This window comes from Heterocephalus glaber, unplaced genomic scaffold, assembly GCF_053883595.1.
Source record: "Heterocephalus glaber isolate CG9 unplaced genomic scaffold, H.glaber_assembly_v1.0 deba00001097, whole genome shotgun sequence".
NCBI classification, from domain to species: domain Eukaryota; kingdom Metazoa; phylum Chordata; class Mammalia; order Rodentia; family Bathyergidae; genus Heterocephalus; species Heterocephalus glaber.
The window spans coordinates 507273-529269 of record NW_028258191.1 but is presented as its reverse complement, the minus strand read 5'-3'; the positions used below and the strand labels follow the sequence as shown (position 1 = coordinate 529269).

The following is a 21997-nucleotide window of genomic DNA, read 5'->3' as shown; positions in this document are numbered from 1 at the left end:
TATTTTTGCTTTAAAATACATATTTTAAATATTGTTTAATAGTGCCTGGAATGCAACATATGTTGCCCAAATGAACAGTATCTTATTATTAGAGAGGTGTTATCAAAGCATTTCTGCTAACAATTGAAATTCCCAACTGGAAGAATTACAGTTGCTTACTATCACTACATCAAATGGCCATATGCCAGAGCCACCTTTCTTGTCTCCAGCAGTAAGATGGACTGTGGAAAGAAACACCTTGTCCTTTCATGGACCATGCAATTAGCACAGTGGTTAGAGTGTGGACTCTTTAACTCTTGAAAGCCTGGATCCAGCAATAACTAGCTATCAGCATGGGGCAATCACTTAACTTCCCTGTGCCTGGCTTTGTTTCTGTAGAATGGTTTTTCCTTTGATATGGTCAGATTTTCCTGTTTCCTTGGATGTCCAATAAGTTTTTGTTGGATTTATGACATTGTAAACCTTACGTTGTTGATGACTTGACCTTGTATTCCTCTATAGTGTTGGACTTGTTTCCACAGGCAACTGTGGATTATTTTGGTCCTTTCAAGTCCCTCTTCTAAAGTCTTTGGGATATCTACTGAATGCCCTATATATTTTAAAGAGTTCTCTCTGGCTGAAGGGAATTCAAGTGATTCCTAAATCATTTGTTTCACCCCTCCCTGCTACTTGTTTTTTCCTCCTAAATTGTGATTGGTCCACCTTCTGGGGTTTTGTACTACAGAAGTACAGATCTGTATGTTGCCAAAGACTTGTTGGCTTCCTATGCTGGTTTCTAGAGTTTTTCTTTGTGTAGTTTTCTTCTTTCACTTACTCTGCTTTACAAATTCTACCACCCTTGATCTCAAAACACTGATCGGTGTCTTCACTCAAGAGATTGCTCTACTCTTATCTGGGCTTTCTCCTAAATTTGGCTGGGAACTGCTTTTAGGCAGAAAGTTCAGATATAATAAAACTTAACATGTATTTCTCCTTTTTTAGGGATCGTCTATTTTCCAATATTTGAAAACAAATTTTGCCAGTATTGTGTCCAGTATTTTGTTAATAAAAGGCTAAATCCAGACCATCCTGGTCTCGCCTGCCTTGAAACAGAAGTCTGTCCAGATATTTTGCACATCACTATAAGAATTGATATATGTCTTTAAAGTCTCAGAGGAAGTGTTTTCACACATGGCTTCACACCACTCATCAAATTCCCAATTACATCTTTAGTAGTTCCAAATTTGTATTTCACCTACAGATCACATAGTCAACCAATGCTGTTTCAGGTAAACTCATCACTTTCTTTTTCTTCAGAGGCACTTGGAAAAATACTCTGGGAGACCATCTCCTTAACACAGCTATAAAACAGCCCTACCTTCACAAATTAGTATGGTCTGACATGCATTTAACAAACAACAGAGATGTGTGGGAGTTTGCAAAATGAGTTGCCAAAGCATTACCTACAATGTGAAAGAATGGAAATATAAGTTAATGCAAGCTGATTAAGTTAACAATATTGTTTTTCTAAAACAGCTTATAAAAATTTTTATTAAGTAAATACAGGCATAATTAATAAATTATGTGGTATGCATTACTCTAAAGATTTTCTTTCCCTTCACGTTTTCTCTAAAGTTTGACTTTTTAATATAAACCCCAAAAGAAGTTTTAAAACATTACTTTCCTATATATTGAGATAAGAGAGCATGTGGCTAGCAGTCCGGTGGGCAAGACAGATCTGAAAGTGGAGGGAGATTGGAGAGAAAGACCCTTGAAGGTGCCAAGGTAGCCTTAAGATGACTGCCAAGATAAGGTCACTGACTTCGGCTGAGTGTGAAGGGGTAAGAGGCTCTACAGAGAAAGACCCTTTGGAACACCCAGTCATCGAGGGTCAAGACGGATTTTGGGTGGTGCGAGTGTGTGTAGGGGTGGACACAGGCACTATTATATGTTTGCTTTACGGCTCTATGGAGGATATTCAGGGAGAACGTAACTCGGCGGGGGCTCAGCAGCAGGCAGTGGAGAGCCGGCTGTTCCAACCCCCAGCCGGCACAGCAACTTCGATCCCCGGGTGAGATCCCTCAGCCTACGATCCCTACTGTGCACAAACGAGCAAAGCCAGGCCCGCGTCCACCCCCAGGCTCCGCCCCTCCGTCCCGCGCCTGCGCACCCCAGTCCCGCCAGCCCCGCCCTTTCACCTCCCCCGCCCGCGTAGTCGCCGCCAACGCAGCGAGGAACTGGGGAAGGACGGTGGCCCGCGCGGCTCGACGCAGACAACGCGGCGGCGATGTCCGCGAGCCAGGCGAGTGCCGCGGCGGCAGCGGCGGGGCCTCGCGCGCGGCAGGGCGGCCTGGGCTTTGCCCTCCCTTCGGTTCCCTGGAAGCGGGCCGGCGGCCAGCGCGGGAGCGGTAGTAGCAGAGGCGGAGGCTCCAGCGCGTCTCTCTTGCACTCAGCCTGAGCCGGGGGAGGCCTGGCGGTCCGGGTGGCTGGAGGGGCTTCGCTGCCCGAGAATGGGAATTCTCTTCACCAGGATATGGAGACTGTTCAATCACCAGGGTGAGGGGCTCGGGCCGCGGGCCTACGTGTCGGGCGAGGGTCGGTCCTGCCAGGGGCAGTGGGGCCTCCGAATACTTCCGGACTGTGGGCGGCGCGGTGCGCGCTGCTCCCGTGCAGGCCTAGGACCTTTCGGTCCCCGTTCGCGAGCTTGGGGCTTTTTTCCAACTCCCAAACCTTTGTCTTAGTGAATCTTCCTAAGAAGTCTCTTTCGCCACACACCCATTGCTCCGACTTCAGTTGGGAGTGAAAAGGGTTTCTTGTCCCGAGTCCGATGCCCCTGAGTGACACGGCTTGGTCTGTCTTTCACTCCTTTCTTCCGTCAGCAGTTGAGTTTGGACAGCAACGGGAAATGCTGGCTGGCGTCTTTTGGGATGAAGGTTGGAGGTTAGGGCCTTTGCCGCACTGCTAAGAGACTAAGAGTTGCAGAATGCAGAAAACGTGCGGACACTTCAGGCTTCTGAGATTTCCCTTTACCGCCACCCCTCTGCGGGAGGGGCGGGAGAGACTCCGGAATAGTGGTGGAATTCCCCGCCTGCTGTATTTATGTGTGTCTTTAAGGTTAAGCTTAAGGTCATTTTCGTACCTTTGTGGATTATCAAGAGGTTTTTTTTTCCTTTTAGTTTTTTGGCTAGGTTAAAAATATTTTAAGTGTTTCGCTGAAAGCTTTAAAAACCATCCTATATGAAACGTTGTTAACGGTAGGGTAGCTAGCAAGTTATCAGGGACAGTGTTTTATGGGGATGATGCTTAAATTTATCTAAACTCAAGCAGTACCCTGAAATGCATAGCAGGTTTGTTAAAATTACAAAATGTGTCTAAAACTAGAGAAAGGACACCGTTTTAACAAAAAGGACGACAGTTAAGATCAAATGTAGTGAGTGATGTCTTTTATTTTTAAACTCGAATTGGACAGTTCATCATTCCTGCTGTGAATAACTTAGTTTGTGGTTTTTCTCTTGTATAAGTTGGTGGTGTCACATCTCAAAAGTTTTCCAGTTAAAATTTGGATCAGTGGTCGCAACCTTTTTGTAGACCGGCTCCTCACCCCTTCCTCCTCGGTGATGGAGCTGCTCTTACAAAGAGATGGGAAAGGAGTGGAACTGGACCAGATGGTAGTGTAGGTCACATGATACTAAATGGAATGGAAGGTGGCATGGGGCTTTCTCCTGGAGTGGACGGAACCAGTTCTAATCAACACTTCGCAGTCTCTGACTGGCTGTGTGAGTTGGGAGAGGGAAAATGGGAACCAATCACTTCACCTTGCTGGATCTAGGTGTTCTCACCTAGGACACTGGGGATCTGTGGCGACTACAGATCTTCAAAACTTAATCCCCAGCTTTCAAGTATTAAAACTTACATTGCTGTAAAACTGGTGGTATTTAGGGTAGATAAGCTCAAGTCTAGCTTTACCATCTGTAATTTTGAATTATTTTTTAGCAAAAGTAGTGTTTCTGAATCTCTTCTGTGAGGTTTAGAAAAACTTTGCTTGTTAATTGAGCTCTAGTACAGCCAGAAAAATAGCTATCACCTCTATTTTGAGTCAATAAAATTGTTTCTGTAACTTTAAGGAATTACAGAGCCAGGGATTTAGCCCAGTGGTACCGCGCCTGCCTCGAAACCACAAGGTCCTGAGTTCTATCCCCGGTACCAAAAAAAGAAAAAGAAAAAAGAAAAAAGAATGAATTACAGTTTTGCCAACACCTACTTACCAGTAGTACATAGAATATATAAGTTGGTACCTCTACACATTGCTCTTACTAGTGTTAGTATGACTTGTATTGTGTGTATGTGTGTATGTTTTCTTTCTCTTTTGCTGGACATTTACTTTGATTTTGGGAAATTAGTAATTGATGAAGACATGTTCTAGAAAGTTACATGTTCATATTGTGGAAGTGAATAAATGATTTCTCTTCTGTTAAACAGTGTTGTTGTTAAATAAATAGAGTCAGTTTTCAGAATATGTACTCCAGTCTAATTCTAGATTCTTTTCGGTTTTTTGGTTGTGTGGTAAATTGGATGTATATAGGTGAGATGTATCTTAGCTGCTGTTTTACCTACAGAAGATTCAGGAAACAATTCTATATTCTTTTGACAGAAACTATTGGAAAAAAGGTTTAAGGGAATTGCAGAATTTGTGATACTGATGAAATTTAAATTGTACCAGATCTCTTCTGCAAACCCTGTGGAATAGCCTTTTCGGTGAAAGCTTAGATTTAGTGCATAGCCAAAGCTAATTACATACAGCTCACAAGAACCTGAGGTTACATTTTAGGTGATATAATCAATAGAACACGCACTTTATTCTTTGTTGATGTTTTGATGTTCCTTTGAAGTGATTTATTTCCCCTGAAAAGAGGAAACTGAGGCTGAAGTGGAGTAATCTTTCCAGGTCTTACAGCTGTTAAATGAGAGAGCCAGGCAAATTCAACACCAAAGAAATCTGCTGGTGATTATTGGTCTTCTTAAAAGAGATTGACATCCTTTTTTTCCTCCACCTCAACTCTTAGTTGCTATCTTTAGGACTTTGAAGAGTTGCCATTAGTGACCTTTTATATACTGTATATAGAAGGGCTTTGTGATCAGTGGTCTGTTAGAATTTATTTTTTGAGCACCTTTTTGGACCAAGACCTGTTCTAGGTGGTAGGAATACTACAGTGAACAAGAGGCAACTCTTCCTTCCCTTATGGGGCTTTCATTACAGTGTAGGAAGACAGAAAATGCACTCATTCCATCTCTACAAATAAAATAATTTACATTTACTGACTTTTGCAAGGTTCTAAATGCTTAAACAGATTAGTTGATTTAATCTGCATTTAGTTGATTTATAATTTAGTTGATTTCCTCACAAGGTGGATATTCCCCTTTTACAGGGGCAAAGAAATATTAAGTAGTTTTCTTAAAGCACTATAATTAAAAGTGATAGGCCTAGGATTCTAACCAAGCTTGTCTAGTGCTGGAGTTAGTACTCTTAAAAACAAGCACACATAACTTTTTTTGTATAAGCAGGATTCGTGTTAGATAAAAAAAGGAACTTCCTGACACTGATGTAAACTATGAAAGAAATTGTGCGGTTTCCCCGTTGTTAGCCCTATAGTTCTCTTCTGATTGGTTGTTACCATAGGAATTATAAGTTACTCATGAGTGTGGGAATAGCTTTCAGTACTGTACAAACCTGGTGCTGAAGAAGCCATCTCTGTTTATGTTTTTTTTAAAGGGGGTTCAAACATGTACGTGTGGAAGCTGAGTGGACTGTACCATTTATAATTGTGTTACCTCAGCTCCAAATGAGTCTTTTTTGCATGTTGTGTGGAAATGAAACCAGGTCCTTTAAATATTTTTCTTTGTCAGTGGGCACAGTATTCAGCTTTGTTCATGGACGGCACTGGAAGGACAGCATTGCAGGTGGGAAGGATTTTTCCTCGTGGGCTCTCTTTGAGCACAAACACCTTCACTAGTGCCTGGATCTTGGGCTTCATGGTGTCAGCTTCACCTAGCACCCACCTCAGTCAGTTTCATGATGGAAGGCCTCCAGCAAAATACTCCTAATGAACAGTTTTCCTCAGCTCTCTAGTGGGAGGATTTCCAGGAAGTTCCCCTGGCATCTCACCAGGGCTACTTCTCAGCCATTCAGTGAGCCATAGCTGTGCCCTCCAATAAGGTCTTTATCTCAGTCCTGAGCCCAGCAGAGGAGCTCTGTCTCAGCCCTAAGGGGGATAAATTCTCCTTTTGTCATTCTTATAATCTTCGTAGTTCTTTTCTCTTAGCTATTCCTTATTATCTCAATCTTGTGTAATAGTTTTCTTTATATTAAAATTTCCAAGTTCACATTATTCTGTAATCTCTGTCCCCTGATTGGATCTCTAATTTTGCCATGTATAATCATTGTTTTCTTCAGCAACCTCTTACTACAAAGAAAAGGCTTTTTTTTCTGAAACTTCATTACTAATGGCCATGGTTTATTTTCAAAGTTCATTATTTATTGCTACTTTTAAGTTTTGAGAATTGAATTTGTAATACAAAATGGGTTCATCAGTTATCTCCCTCCAAAACCTGTTTTCCAGTTGTAATTTACTTGTTCGTTTATTGAAAGATACTTTATTAGACACATGCTCTATTGCAGGAGTGAGTGAACACTAGTGAACATGACAAATGGATTTTTTTCTGCTCTAAAGGACATAGAATTGATAGAGCTTAGTGATAATTTATATATCAGGTGAGAATAAAGAATTACAATGACCCCCAATTTATTTGCCTTGCTGTTTGTGCTTTTTGACTTTGTGTGATTCAGAGAGATAGAAGGTCTCTGAAATGACAGTTACCTTTATTTTTTACCCTTAATTTACTGACTGGTAGTTGCATGAATATAAACTTTTTAGAAACTGGCAGTGACAGGAATTGGTAGGCTAAGTGAAAAGAAAATGAAAGAGAAAGGAAATAAAAACAAAGACCACTTTTAGGACAAAACAGTATTGATTGTTAAAGTCCAAATGATAAATCAGAATTCTATCAAAGCATTATAACAATGTGTTGTTGTCTTGGCTTAGCTGAGTAATGGCAGGAATGCTGTGTCATAGATATTCTGAAAGACAAATCATATGAAGCAATAAACTTGTGATGACTGACATGAATCAAAGAATTGGAATGATTAAAAGTTATGTTTGTCCATATCTCGTTATGCATGTTATATTTTAGATTCTTTGGAATATTTGTTTTAAAGTGCATTATAGCACTTTCTGACTACAAATATATTTTTTCTATAGAATCTTGCTCCATTTTGGTAATGAGAACAGACTAGGGTAGTGACAGAGTTTAAGGTTGTTAAAAGTTGATTAATATTATCAAGTATTTATAAATAATCTAACCTTATCATTGGGAATAAACTAGTTTGCCAATGTTGAGTTGGCATCTTTACCTTTGACCGTATTACATCATTATGTCTTAATTGGGACCTGCGATATAGTTCAGTGACAGAGCACTTCCCTAGCTTGTGTGAGGCCCTAGGTTCAATCCCCAGCACCACAAAAAGTCTTTAACTCTGTGGTTTTTATTATGACCTCGAGTGCTATATCTTAGACCTAAAAAGCTATTAAAAATGGTCACTGGTGCTTTATTGTAAAAACACAAAAATCTTACAGAGACGAGCCGTGAGTGGAAGGGAAGGGAGAGGTTGGTGGTGAATGTGGTTTGCAGTTGTGAAACCAGGGTGAGGCGGTGAAGAATCTGGATTGTGGATTCCTCATTGGAATGGCCCTCCAAAGAGATCTTTGACTACTTCACAGAGCTGTGGCTCCTTGGGATTTTCTAAGAGTTCTGTACATGTTTGATTGGAAATTTTCTTTTTCTTTCTTTCTTTTTTACCCATTTAAAAAATTTATATGTTTAATTATATTAGGTTATATTTCCTTGATTGACTTTAAAATTCTGGGTTGGGAGATATGTTGCATGTTTATATATTTTGGGGTAACAAATTTGCTGACTGTAAAATTAGGCGAAAGAAAGCCCTTCAGACATTCTGAAGACCAAGTAAAGACCAGTTTACCTAAATTTTAGTAACAAACCAAGAGAAGAATTAAGAGGAAATCTGTGTTAAGACTTAACCATTCTTTGCCTCAGCCACCCTTCCCATCATGTTTATGTAATGATCTAACCTCTATTCGCTTCTCTACTTTATCTTCCAGCACGTGATGTAGGCCAAAGGGTGCTTGGCCTCGCAGATTCAGAGTTTGCCTATTTCCCTTTTGACCTTAGCCTTCCCATCTTTCCTGGCCTGCCCTACCAACTAACTCTAACCTTTTGCTTTTTAGGGTTTCCACTTTTTCCCAGCCTTGTAGGGTGAGTGTCTGAGCCAGTTTTCTCATTGTTGAGACACTGTCCAACACCAGCAACTTAAAGGAGAAGTTTATTTGGCTCACATTTAGTCCTTAGTCACTGCCTCCAGGGCAGAGTGGCATGGCAGAGCAGCATAGCAGAGGAAAGCTGCCCTCAGCCTGGCGGTCAGGAAGAAGAGAGAGAAGGGAGAAGCCAGGGAGAGAGAGAGAGAGAGAGAGAGAGAGACCCTTCCAGGTCACACCCTCAGTGACACACCTCTTCTGAGCAGACCCTACTTTCTAACACCCAAGTCAGCCCTGTCACGCCATAATTCATTCACTTTCCAAAAGCCCCACCTAAAAGCCCAAAGCCTTTGGGGGATGTTCTTGGTCTAAACCATAATATTGGGTAACTCAGCATTTCTTTTTCTGCCTAGTTTCCATGACTGGCTGGATTCATTGCTTTTTATCACCATCTCTGACTCTCCTCTCCCTGTCATTTTCCACTGTGCTAAACATACGAGTCCTCACACTGTATCTCCCCCAGTGTGCTTTCTTTATTTCTAGGCACTACTGAAGAAAGACTTAGAACCATGTAAGCAGTTTATAAAGGGTTACGGGGTCTAATTTCCACCGATTCTCTAGTTCATTCTCTAGTGGCTTAAAAGAAACTGTTAGCGCCATCCTTTTCTCAGAAGGCAACTAACTTCTGTTCATGAGAAGATGAAATACTTCTGGTATGAGCCTGTTCTGCTATCTGCTTTATCTCAGTGTCACTGTTATTGCGTGGTGGTTTTGTTCAGAGCAGTTTTACCTTGCTTATCATATTCAGCTTGTGGCCAGATATGGAAAAAAAACCCCAAAAAACCTTTTTTTTGCTGGGGGAGGGGGTTGTTTTCCTAGCTAGTACTTCCTAATAGCTAGGAAAAATATTAAGAAACAAGTCTTAGGAATATGGCTAAAGTAAGGAGATCACTTTTTAATCCACTCATACTAAACCAGATTACAGTTTTTAACTTTTATTTTAAGAGGCTGGATAGTCTTTCAACTGATATGTCCTACTGCTGTTCAGCCTGTCTTTGGAAACTCCTTTTAGAATATCTTTGAAGACAGATTTTTGAATCATTTTTCAAGGATCATACCTCATTTAGCAATAAAAAGATAGCACTCATTTTAGCGACCCTTTTTCTTCTGACCAAGATGATACCAAATGATCCCTTCTTTCTTTAAAATCAAATTCATCTTCAAAAGTTAAAGAATTTACCACCATTGAGAATGTTTGAAATGGTGTATCTCAGGATCTAAAGGCAATTACAAAAGAAGAGTGCCAAATTATTTTGGAAAATAGTAACATGGTTAAAAGAAGCATAGTTAATAGTAGTATGGTTAACTTCCTTAAGTGATTAAGGACCTTGGAAGAAACTAAGAGACAGTGCTCTTGTGTTCTAAGGTCTCTGTGTGTATCACTTACACACATAAACTTATATTTGTAAGTTATTCTTTATAGTTATACATTATAGAGTCTTGCCTATATTTTTACTTTTTTACTACTGTACTTGTCCTGTTAATTTTGGGTTTTTTAGCGTACTGTTTCTTTAATTGGTCAGAGTAAATGTATATTTTTCCTGAGTTTTGGCAAGTATGTCTAAATTTTGTCCTGTAGTTAATATATAAGGTACTACAAAAGATTCCTGGAACTTAGAACTAAGCCAACATTTTGAGAATACTCTGATTAAAAAATCAGTATGCCAGTGGGAAACTTTCTGGTTGCATTAATATGTTTATAGCTACTTGTATTTGTAGAACTGAAGAAGAGATATCATCAAAGGGGAATATTTAGTTTTGGAACACAGAAAAATGTTGAGTTAGAGAGGCAAAATTGCCATGCTGTTTTAACAGTTTCCCAGGAGGACTATCCTGAGGACTGAAATATCTGGCCCTGATACAGTCATGGCCCTACTGTAAAGAAGGATTCATTGATTGTCATACTCTAACACACTCTTGGTTGGGATTCCATGCTCACCCAGTAACTTTTGATTTTTAGTTTAGCCGCACTATATACTTTTCCTCAGGAAGAGATATTAATTTGTGTTTTATTGTAAACAAAACAAAACACCCTCAGAGGCAAGCCTTAGGAGGGAGCAGATAGAAGATGGTAATCAATGTGGGTTGTAGATGTTAGGCCCGGATGAAGAGATTGCACTTGTCAGGCAGTTTTGCTTTCGAGATGGGATGTCCCTGTGTTGCCCAGGCTTGCCTCAAACTTGTGATTCTCCTGCCTTAGCCTTAGAAGTAGCTGGGATTACAGGCACACATTTCTGTACCCAGCCTGTTGGGCAGTTTTAAATGTTTGCTTTTATTGTGTGTTACTCATTTGGCATTCTTCGATATTACTCATTTCTGTGGGTTGCCATCTCTTAAGTCTGTCTCCTTTGGGATAATAGGAGAATTGAGTTTGTGGACCTGGAAGACTAAAAATCATGTAAATTCACCAGAGGAATGTTACCTGGTGAGACTTTTGACTTGACTTTAGCATGTTTCCTACATATTATTAACCCTTTGCTTTGAACAAGTGTCACCTTTGTAATTGAGCCTTTTTTCAATTCCTTCACTTAATCATCTCTAATAATGAAACAGACTAGGTCCTGGGTTTCTAAAATGGTTCTTAATGTATTAAAATTTTCTATTTACTTGATTTTCCTATTTTTGTGTAGCAAGAGTACTTATGTAGCATTGGTAATCCCCCCCTATGGTAAATGGTATTACAGGAATAACAATATAGTGTTATAAATTCCCTTCTCTGATAAATGGTAACTATTTGAGAAATATTTACTATTTGAATTGTAAAGACCTCCTTACTCTGAGTGCATATGTAAGTAACTATGATAAGTACTATATTAGAGGTATGGTAGAAAAGCGGAAGAAAGTATTCTCCAAGGAAAACTAGACCTTAAACAATTAATAGGAATTGCCTAAATGGAGAATCAGAATAATCCCAAGTTAAGGAGAAACCATGAGTAAAGGTAGAAAAATATTTGCTGTGACTCTGTGTGCAGCACAGGAGAGAGGGTACCTTGCCCTTGAGTTTAAGCAGCTGATGGCAGTGGTGAGGACATAAAGCCAGAGCCTGGTCAGTTGGGACAAGGCTGGAAATTGGTGCCTTGTTTCCTGTGAAAATTGAGAGTCATAATTTAAATTGAGTGGTATTATCAGTTATTTTGGCTAGAGAATTTGGTCTGGGAAAAATGAGAAGATGGATTAGAGATCAATCACTTGGGGACGGTTTTACAGTGAGAAATGGGATAGAGTTCAAGTAAGGGAGGAGATAAATTGAGGATATATGTTTGAGATGGAATCAATAAAACGTGGTGACAAATGAGATGTTGTGGGTAAGGAATAAATTTGTAGGGTGGTGATGGCAAACCTTTAGGGTTTTCAGTGCTAACAGCCTGCTGCAGCATATGGGCCATAGTTTCGCCACCACTGTTCTGGGGAATCCAAGTCAATGTTAGTGCCATTAACTACACAGATTAGGTAGTTTAATACTGGGTTTTGTACGTGTGGAGGGGGACTGTGTCTGTCCACTAGGTAGATTGGAGTTTAGGAGAGATTTGGGGACACCAGCTGTACTAGAGCTTTTAGAAGGTTTAATGCGAGATATAAAAATTTATAAGATTGGCTTCCAGTGGCTGCTCAGAGTCAGGAGATCCAAAGATTCAGTTGAAGGCCTGGAGCTCACTCTAGTGTCTCGGGCAAGTCCATATCAGGAGTCTGAAGAGTCTGGCAGGAAGCCAGGAGATGACATCCAAGGTGAAGTTCCTCCGAAGGAACAGAAGCGAGCCTTTCTTGTTTCCTTTTATTCTATTCAGGTGACAAGCCTATTGGTGGCTGTCACTGACAGCCAGGATGGGTCACCTGTTTTAAGTAAATCCCGTCAGCCACACCCAGAACTATGCTGATCCAGTTTAGCTGGACGTTTCTTACTTGAGTTGACACAATCAGTTAACTGTTACAGCAGGTTAGGAACTGTCTCTTAGTGCAAGATGCTACTGTGTGCTATTTTAATTGTTACACAACCGTGAAAGATAGGTAGTTTTTCTGCTTAATAATTATGAAACTTAAAGTCAGATATAGTTGACAAGGTCACATAATCCCAAGCATGTTGTTGTTGTTACTATTATTATCTTTCATGGTTCTATGAGTTGACCAACATCAGAAAACTCTAGCTTGGAGACTCTTAGTTGTAGTCAGATGGCAGCTGGACTTAACAGAGTTGTCTGAAGATTCAACCAGGTTGCATTTCTAAGATGGATTCTTTATTCATGTTCATATTCTTTATTCATCTAGAATTCCTGAAAGAGCTGGGGAGGCTGGCTACTAGGGGCTGACTGATTATCTCTCTCCATAGTTTCACTACAGGATCAGTCTGTGGTCTTCCTATTTCAACTGCACAGCAGTTGCAGACTTGTTACACAGTGTCCAGTTTACCCCAGTGGGAGTTGTCTAAAACAGCCTCCCTGCCAGTGCAAGGGTACTTGGTGATCTAGACTCAGAAGTCACACATGATTGTTTCTGTGGATTAAAAGTGATTCTTGGAGCTACTGCAGATTCAAGAGAAGGGAACTAACTACCGAAGGATGTGACTGTACAGGAATCCTCTTTGGTTTGGTTTGAGACAAGGTCTTGCTTGCTTTGTAGTTCAAGCTGGCCTTGAATGCACTATTAGCGCAGGCTGGCCTTGAACTTGCAGCAGTCATCCTGCTTCAGCCTCTGAAGTGCTGGGATTACAGGGGTGCATCACCACACCTGACCAGGAACCCTCTTTGGCAAATAGCTTTCTTCACTCACTCTGCTGTTTTTAGACAGCCTGAAAATACATGAGTCCTAAGGTGCTTTGCTAACCGTGTGAAGTGGGTTCAAGAAGGCAGGCATCCTTGGAAGCATGATAGTTTGAAAGAAGACTGGTCAAGTTAAAAAAAAGTTTTTTAAGAGTCAGTTTAAAAAGACTGTCAAGAGACAGAAAGAAAACTTTAAAGACGTGATGCCACAGAAACTAAGGGGGGAGGGGACTCATTACCACTATAGCCGTAGGTTCCTAGATTTGTCGTATTATAAAACAGTTGTGTGGTTTAAACATACTCATACATGTGATTTAGAGTTAACCTGTTACAAAGACTGTCCTTTCTTTTCCCCATTCACCCTGATCTTCCATATATACATACCCAGTTGATGCCTAAAATTCCGTGGACAGAACTTCAATGACTTAATCCAGTGTGAAGCACTTATAATTTATGTGTACATTGTTAGGGTTGCATTTGCTGAGAATAGTGTCCTATAGGAGAAGAAAGAATATAGTACTTCTGGCTTTCTAGAGAGATGTTGAAAAGGTGAGTGATCTCTGTGTTGAAAGAGGAGGATAAAAAAGGTGAGCTTAATATTAATAGCACACTTCTGCTGATCTTGCTAGGATATTCTGTTGAGTTCCAGTAAGGTATGTTTAGGTGCTCTGCACTGAATTACACCACAGAGAGAAAGAAGGGTGAGATAGGAATCTGTCTTCTCTTTCCCTCCCTCCTTTCAGCCTTTCTTTTCTTTTTTCTTTATTTAGTCTATAATTAATAGGTCACTGGTGTTTTTTTAAATTTCAGAACACAAAGTTATCATTGTTGGGTTGGATAATGCAGGGAAAACTACCATCCTTTACCAATTGTAAGTATTAACTACCTTAAATTTTTTATTTTGTTATTTCTAGTTATTTTTTCTGCTTGGGTGTTATTCGATTAATAAAAGCAATAAAAATTGTATAGAATCTAAGTTATTCTGTCAGGAGGGTTGGCCATAAAGAGCCAAATTTAAGCAACTCTTTTTAGAGAGCTAGAAATTTATATGCCATTGCATGTGTTTTTCAGCTGTTTTGGACTAAAGCTCATTTGCTTGTAGAAAATAGAAAATAGTTGATTATATAGTTTCCTAGAGCAATTTAGAGAATAGTCTAGGTAGAATATAGAGGATAGTCTAAAGGGAAATCATGCTGCTTTGTCTCTTGGTTGAAAAATTTTTCAGACAGGCTAGCTTCCTTATGAATTGTAATATGTTTGAACTTTTTGTTTCAGTTCTATGAATGAAGTTGTACATACATCCCCTACAATAGGAAGTAATGTAGAAGAGATAATGATTAATAATACATGTTTCCTGATGTGGGATATTGGTGGCCAAGAATCTCTTCGCTCTTCCTGGAATACTTATTATACTAATACAGAGGTAATGTTTCTTAATACACTACAGCTCTTATGAACAAAATGCTTGTAAGATTTGAACCCTAATAGTTAATCTTTTAAAAATATGAGTGTTTTATATGTGCATGGTAGATTTTTTGATTCCCTAGTTCAGGGTCATTGCTGTATATATTTGTTATCATTGAAACTCTGGGTAAAGAATTAGTGGTTGATTGTATATTGATTCTTGTTTCAAGTATTTATAATTTTTTTTCTTACTATTGATATTTGGCAATGTGGGGGAAATTCAAGTTAATGAGGGCTCTAGTGGCTTGTATCTTATCCAATTTTACCAAGCAGTTTTTTCTATGCCAAACAGTTGCCCATTAAAGAAAGCTTTTTCTTTTGATTAAAAAGCATTTCCATAATCATCTTTTTCTTATTTATACATTACTTCCCAAGTGAAAATTTTAGACCTGTGACACTTGTGTTCATAGTACAACCCTGTAAATTAAAAGGCTATTACAGTTGTTTTTGTAGTGCTAATTGTAAGTTATACTTACAAAGCATACTCTAAACATACATAAAGCTGGCTTTTGAGTTAAGAAATTAATATTCTAAATTAAGTAGCGTTGACCCTCAGCACTCCATTAATTAATCATGGTATTGGAAAAGAAAAAAATATATGTGCTCATAAAGATATATATATATATATATATATATATATATATAATGCTTCAGGTATTAAATTATGCCAACACCTTGAAAATTCACAGCTTTATTAAAATACCTTGGATGACAGTGGTAAAGCCACATAACAGTAAATTACCAAGTGAAAGAAGAGAAAAAGTAACAATTCTCTTACCTATCTGTCTTTTGGTTGATGAAAATTAAAAAGTAATAAGGACTGGAAATGACAGAACCTTATTTAGAGATTAATATCTAGTTTTAAAAAGTAAATAGGGCATTTTATCAGTCGGCAGTCAGCATTAACTTGGGCATCATATATGCCATCCTAAATAAGTTAACTCTACATTTGCTCCTGTTTTTCTCTTGCTTTTTGGTGCTCATGAAGTTGGGGAAGAGGTTCACTGGAGGTCAGTCCCACACAGAGCCTTAAGTCTTTCAGTGTGTCTTCTGATACCAGTCTCATCAGTTTAGGAAAGAGTTCTTTGCAGGTGGCAGGTGCCATTTATATTTGGAAGAAAGCCTGTTTTCAGATACAGACTTACTCTTAATTTGTTAATTTTTAAAAAATAATTGATTTAACTGCCAGATTACTCCCATACACATGCCCTTTTAGATTTTCAAATGGATATTAATAAGTAATACTTGTCTGGAAGTAATTTAAATTTAGGACCATAATGAATTTTTTGTTTGGTTTTGTTTTTTGCTGATTTATAGTGCATATAGATGGATATAGGCCCATTAGCATTTAAAATAACTAATGGAGAAAACAGTGTTCTGTATATTGGTTAGAATGTTAGCATTGTATTTCCTTTTCTTTTAAGAATTAATAAATATATTTTAACTAGAGGCTTTACAATGTGTAATGGGTGTCTGTTGTTTTCCAAAATATCATAAGCTTCTAATGTCTTGATATTAGCCTATAAATCAAATAAGCACTTTCTATATTTTCAAATGCCAGTCATATGTAATCACTAATGATGTTTTTGGTAATTATTTTAGTTTGTAATAGTTGTTGTGGACAGTACAGACAGAGAAAGGATTTCTGTAACTAGAGAAGAACTCTACAAAATGTTAGCTCATGAGGTAAGTCACCTTTCTCCGTCAGACACGGGAGGAGGGCATATGTGGAACATTCATTTTTTTCTGGTTTCTCATGAGTTTGTTACCTATTTTAAAATTTTTTTCAAGAAATTCTTTATTGCTGGCCTTGCATGCTTTATTATTTTACATTTCCCAAATTTGAAGTCTATCTGGAGGCAGTAGAAAGATTGAGGAATCTACTGTAGAGTAGTGTTTCATTTATCCTTGATAAATTTGGTTGGAAATTTTTGTGCACGAAGAGAATTCCTATAAGTAGCTTTCATTTTTCATTTTAAATAGATTTCTTATATAAAGGATATTATTGGAAATTAGATTTTAAAGACCTAATACGTAACTACTCTTGATTGTTTCTCAGTTACTAGCTAATATTTAAATTAGTTGCTTTTAGGTTTCTCTGGTATTGTCCCTTTGACTAAACAAAATTATATGACTAGCCACATTTTGTTAATCTGTGAAAAATATTATTAGTGACATAAGTTAAAAATTAAGCCATGCCTGATGGCACATGCCTGTAATCCCAGCACTCGAGAGGCTGAGACAGGAGGATTGCCACAAGTTCAAGGCAAACCTGGGCTGCAGTGAGTACAAGGCCAGCCTGAACTACATAGTGAAATCTTGTCTCAACCCACTTCCCCCCAAAATGTTAAAAATTAAATAAAGTAGGCTTGAGGTTATAGCCTGGTGATAGAGCGCTTGCTTGGCATGTATGAGGCTCTGGGTTCAGTTTCCAGCACTGCAAAACAAAGTAATATAGTTCACCAGTAATGATAATAGAAATTATTAAATCATATTTACTGTGGTAATTATTATTTTAATGCTTTTTGTTATTGTTGCTACTTTCTCAACTACTTAAAAATAGGAATGGAAAAATTAACATGTAGATGTATAGAATTTTTCATTTCAGTGGAATTTTTTTAAAGCTTAAGAAAATTGGGATATCTTTAATGAAGTTTTATATTTAATATTGACTTGATGATTTCTTTTGAGATTTGCTTTAAGAATTTTCCTGTTTTGAGCAATATTTCAAAGGAAATGTTTAGGAAACCTAGTAAAGTCCTTGTTTTCCTTTTGGTGATCACGTCCATCAAAATGTACTTTTCCCTATTTTGGACTCTGATTCTGGCAGCTATGTTAAACTTCCTGGAGTTTTAAAAAACAGATCTTACTATTGTGCGTTCATTTACCAGTTTGGTTCTAGTTTGGGATACGTCATACCTTGGTTCTCAGCTTCTTTGAAACTCATCAGATTTGGTTCTTCACAAATTTTAATGCAAACATTTTGTCCAGGTACTTGTTTTTTAGTCCTCAGTGAGCAAGCTAGAAATTGTATATCGAGTAACTCACTACCTTTTCTAGCTATCTTAGTTACTTTTCTCTTGTTGCTGAGACAAAATACCAGACACCCAGAGTTAAAGGGAGAAATTTTAGCTCACAATTTGTAGAAGTTTCAGTCCATAATTGGCTGGCTCCAAAGCAGGGTGGCATGGCAGAGGAGGACAGCTCATGGTGGGCAGACGGTATCAAAGCAACCAGGGGATGCCCACAGCTCTTTTTAGCTCATCTTATCCAGGCTCCTTAGGGTGGGTAGCACTCACACCTTTAATCTTAGTGCCCTTGATCCTAGCATTGTACCGTGAATCAGTTCTAACATCACACACTCTAGATCCAGCCACCTCTGAAAATGCCCCACCTAAGGCTACATGAGGCTTTGGAGAGATATCTAAACACAAACCATGACACTATGAAAACAGTTTTTTGATACTCATCATTTTTCTGCTCATCGCAACTTTCTGGAACCAATTAATGATGAGTACCACAGTACCACTGTACAAGCATTAAACCATAAAACAGAAAATGAAGGTTTGTTTTTTTTTTTAATATTGTATTTTACAAAAAGTATACCACCATCCTTTAGTTTATTCTTTTTTTTCTTCCTTAAATTCTTTTATTGGTACATTGTAGGTATACAACACAATTACATTTCTCATTGGGAACTTGTACCTTTACATGATACGTCTTGGTTCTTATTTTTTCCCCATTCCTAGCCCTCCCTTCACCCCCTCCACCCTTCCCTATTTACAAAGACTTTATTTCCATTTCTTCCATTTCTAATCATTTTTCCTTTCCCTTCATTCCTTTCCCCTGTCCCTCATACTACCCCTACCCCTTTGGACCTTTTCTTCCTATTTTGCATTATCGATTATTCATTCTCATCATTGGTACATTTTAGGTATACAATATAATGACATTCATCATTGGAAATTTGCACCTTTACATAATCTCTTTTGGTTCTTATTTTTCACCCTTGCTCAGCCCTCCTGTCAAGCCCTCCATTCCTCCCTATTTACAAAGATTTTGTTCCTATTTTTCCATTTTCTCATATTAATTCCATTCCCTTCTTTCCTTTCCCCTACCCCTCCCACTCCCCTTTGCCCCTTTTCTTCTGATTTCACATTACCTATTATACATTTTAGTTCTTATTTACACTTTCAGTTTCTCACACCAGGGAAACTATTCGGTATTTATGCATGTGTGTTCTATGTATTTCACTTTAGAGTATTGCCTCAATGTGCATCCACTTAGCTATAAATGTCTCAAATTTCTCATTTTTTATGGCCGAGTAGTACTCCATTTTATAAAAAAACCACGTTTTCTTTATCCAGTCTCCAGTTGATGGGCATTTGGGCTGTTTCCAAGTTTTAGCTATCACAAACTGTGCTGCTGTGAACATGGGTGCACATATATCACTGTGGTATGATTCTTTTAATTCTTTGGGGAAGATCCCCAGCAGTGGAATAGCAGGGTCAAATGGGACTTCCAGTCCTAGTTCTTTGAGGTATCTCCATACTGATTTCCACAATGGTTGCACCAGTCTACACTCCCACCAGCAGTGGAGCAGGGTTCCTCTTTCCCTACAGCCCCACCAGCATTTGTTATTGGTTGATTTCATGATAGCAGCCATTCTTTCTGAAGCGAGGTGGAATCTCAGCATTGTTTTCATTTGCATCTCTCGAATGACCAGTGATGTTGAACATTGTTTCATGTATTTATTTGCTATTTCTACTTCTTTGTCTGAGAAATGTCTGTTCATTTCAGATGCCCATTTTTCATTTGAGTCTTCAAATTTGGGAGGTCTGATCTTTTTAAGTTCTTTATAGATTTGAGATAGTAGACCTTTGTCGGAGGAAGAGCAGGTGAAGATTTTTTCCCACATTGTGGGTTGTCTCTTCACACTGCTGGTGGTTTCTCTTGCTGTGCAGAAGCCTTTTAATAAGAAGAGATCCCATTTGTTGATTGTTTGTGCTAGTTCACGGGCAACTGAGGTTTTGTTCATAAAATCTTTTCCTACACCAGTGTCTTCAAGAGTCCTACCTAACCTCTGTTCCAGCCGGTTCAGCGTTTCTGTTTTAATATTTAGATCTTTAATCCATTTCAGTTTTAGTTTAGTGCATGGGGAGAGATATAGGCCTAGTTTTAATCTTTGGCAAGTTGAAACCCAATTTTTCTAGCACCGTTTATGAAAGAGGCTGTCTTTACTCCAGTGAGGGTATTTGGCTCCTGTATCAAAGATGAGATGGCCAAGTGTGTCTGGAGTTGTTTCTTCATCTTCTAATCTGTTCCACTGGTCCTCAGGTCTGTTTTTTTGCCAGTACCATGCTGTTTTTATCATGGTAGCATTGTAGGATAGTTTCAAGTTGGGGATTGTGATACCCCCTGCCATGTCTCTGTTACCTAGAATTGCTTTTGCTATTCTGGCTCTCTTCTTGTTCCAAATGAATTTTTGGATTGTTTTCTCAAGGTCTGAAGTATGTTGCTGGGATTTCAATTGGGATTGCATTGAATCTATATAGCAGTTTTGGAAGTATGGCCATTTTCACTATATTGATCCTTCCTACACAGGAGCAGGGGATGTCTGTCCATTTTCTCATATCCTCTTCAATCTCTCTTTTCAGAGTGCTATAGTTTTCAGAGAAGAGGTCTTTGATTTCTTTCATTAGGTTGATTGCTAGGTATTTCAGTTTTTTGGATGCTATTGTGAAAGGAATTATTTGCCCTATTTCTCTCTCAGTGAGTCTGTCATTTGTGTAGAGGAAAGCTATTGATTTTTGTGTGTTGACCTTGTAACCAACTACTTCACTGAATTTGGTTATTAAGTCTAGAAGACTTTTGGTGGAGTTCTTGGGGCCTTCTCTATAGAGTATCATGTCATCTGCAAATAATGACAGTTTGACTTCTTCATTACCTATCTTTATTCCTTTTACTTCTTTCTCATCTAATTGCCGTGGCTAATGTTTCCAAAACTATATTGAACAAGAGTGGTGACAGTGGACATCCTTGTGTTGTTCCTGATTTTAGTGTGAAGGCTTTCAGTTTTTGACCATTTAGTATGATATTGGCTGTTGGTTTTTCATAGATGGCTTTTATCAGTTTGAGGTAGAGACCATCTATTCCAATTTTTTGTAGAGTTTTGATCATAAATGCATGTTGGATTTTGTCAAATGCTTTTTCTGCATCTGTGGAGATAATCATATGGTTTTTGTCCTTGGCACAGTTGATATAGTGTATTACATTGATTGGTTTGCGTATGTTGAACCAGCCCCGCATCGCTGGGATGAATCCCACTTGATCAGGGTGTATGATCTTCTTGATGATCTTCTGAATTGTATTTGCCAGTATCTTATTGAGGATTTTTTGCATCTATGTTCATTAGTGAGATTGGCCTATAGTTCTCTTTTTCGGTTGAGTCTTTCTCTGCTTTGGGGATCAAGGTGGTGCTTGCTTCCAGGAATGAATTTGGGAGTATTGCTTCCCTTTCAATTTCACTGAAGAGTTTAAACAGTAGTGGCAGCAGTTCCTCTCTAAATGTCTTATAGAATTCAGCAGTGAAGCCATCAGGGCCCAGGCTTTTCTTAGTCAGTAAGTTTTTTATTACGTTTTCAATTTCATTGGTTGATATTGGGTTGTTTAGAAGTTTTAGGTCTTCTTCGTTCAACTTTGGTAATTCATATGTATCTAGGAATCTGTCCATTTCTTCTGTGTTGTCCATCTTATTGGCATATAGGTTCTGGAAGTAGGTATTGATGATCCTCTGGATTTCTGCTGGGCCTGTTGTAATTTCACCCTTTTCATTCCTAATTGCATGGATTTGGGCCTTTTCTTTTCTTTTTCTGACAAGGTTGGCTAAAGATTTGTCAATTTTGTTGATTCTTTTGAAGAACCAACTCTTGGCTTCATTGATTTTTTTGTATCATTCTCTTAGTCTCCATTGCATTGATTTCTCCTCTGATCTTTATAATATCCTCCCTTGTATGAGCTTTGGGGTTGTCCTGCTCTTCTTTTTCTAGAAGCTTGAGGTTCAGCATCAGGTTGTCTAATTGGGCTCATTCTGTTTTCCTAATATGCGTATTCACTGCTGTGAATTTCCGTCGTAAGACTGCTTTGTGTCCCATAGATTCCGATATGTTGTATTGTCATTGTCATTTAATTGAAGGAACTGTCTGATTTCTTCTTTAATTTCCTCTGTGACCCATTGGTTATTCAGAAGTGTGTTGTTCAATTTCCACGTGTTTATGAAATTTTTTGAGCTTTTTTTGCTATGGATCTCCAATTTCATCGCACTATGGCCTGATAATATACAGGGGATAACTT

At 38.6% G+C, this 21997-nt stretch overlaps 1 protein-coding gene across 7 annotated transcripts in view; it reads left to right on the top strand.

Moving 5' to 3' along the window:
• The first annotated feature begins 2154 nt into the window (after positions 1–2154).
• Arl5a (ARF like GTPase 5A) overlaps positions 2155–21997 on the top strand; it is a 101511-nt gene continuing 81668 nt past the window's right edge. For 2 of the 7 annotated variants that reach the window (XR_015450818.1, XR_015450819.1), the window contains exons 1-4: positions 2207–2281; positions 13991–14051; positions 14456–14603; positions 16247–16330. Coding sequence is in view for 2 of the 7 variants with exons in the window: in XM_004870027.3 (XP_004870084.1) it covers positions 2490–2535; positions 13991–14051; positions 14456–14603; positions 16247–16330 (339 nt within the window). In the remaining 5 variants the exon portion in view is untranslated. Of the gene's footprint in view, positions 2536–13990; positions 14052–14455; positions 14604–16246; positions 16331–21997 lie in introns of all 7 variants that reach the window. The other 5 variants (XR_015450816.1, XR_015450817.1, XM_004870028.4 and 2 more) reach the window with 4 other exon arrangements.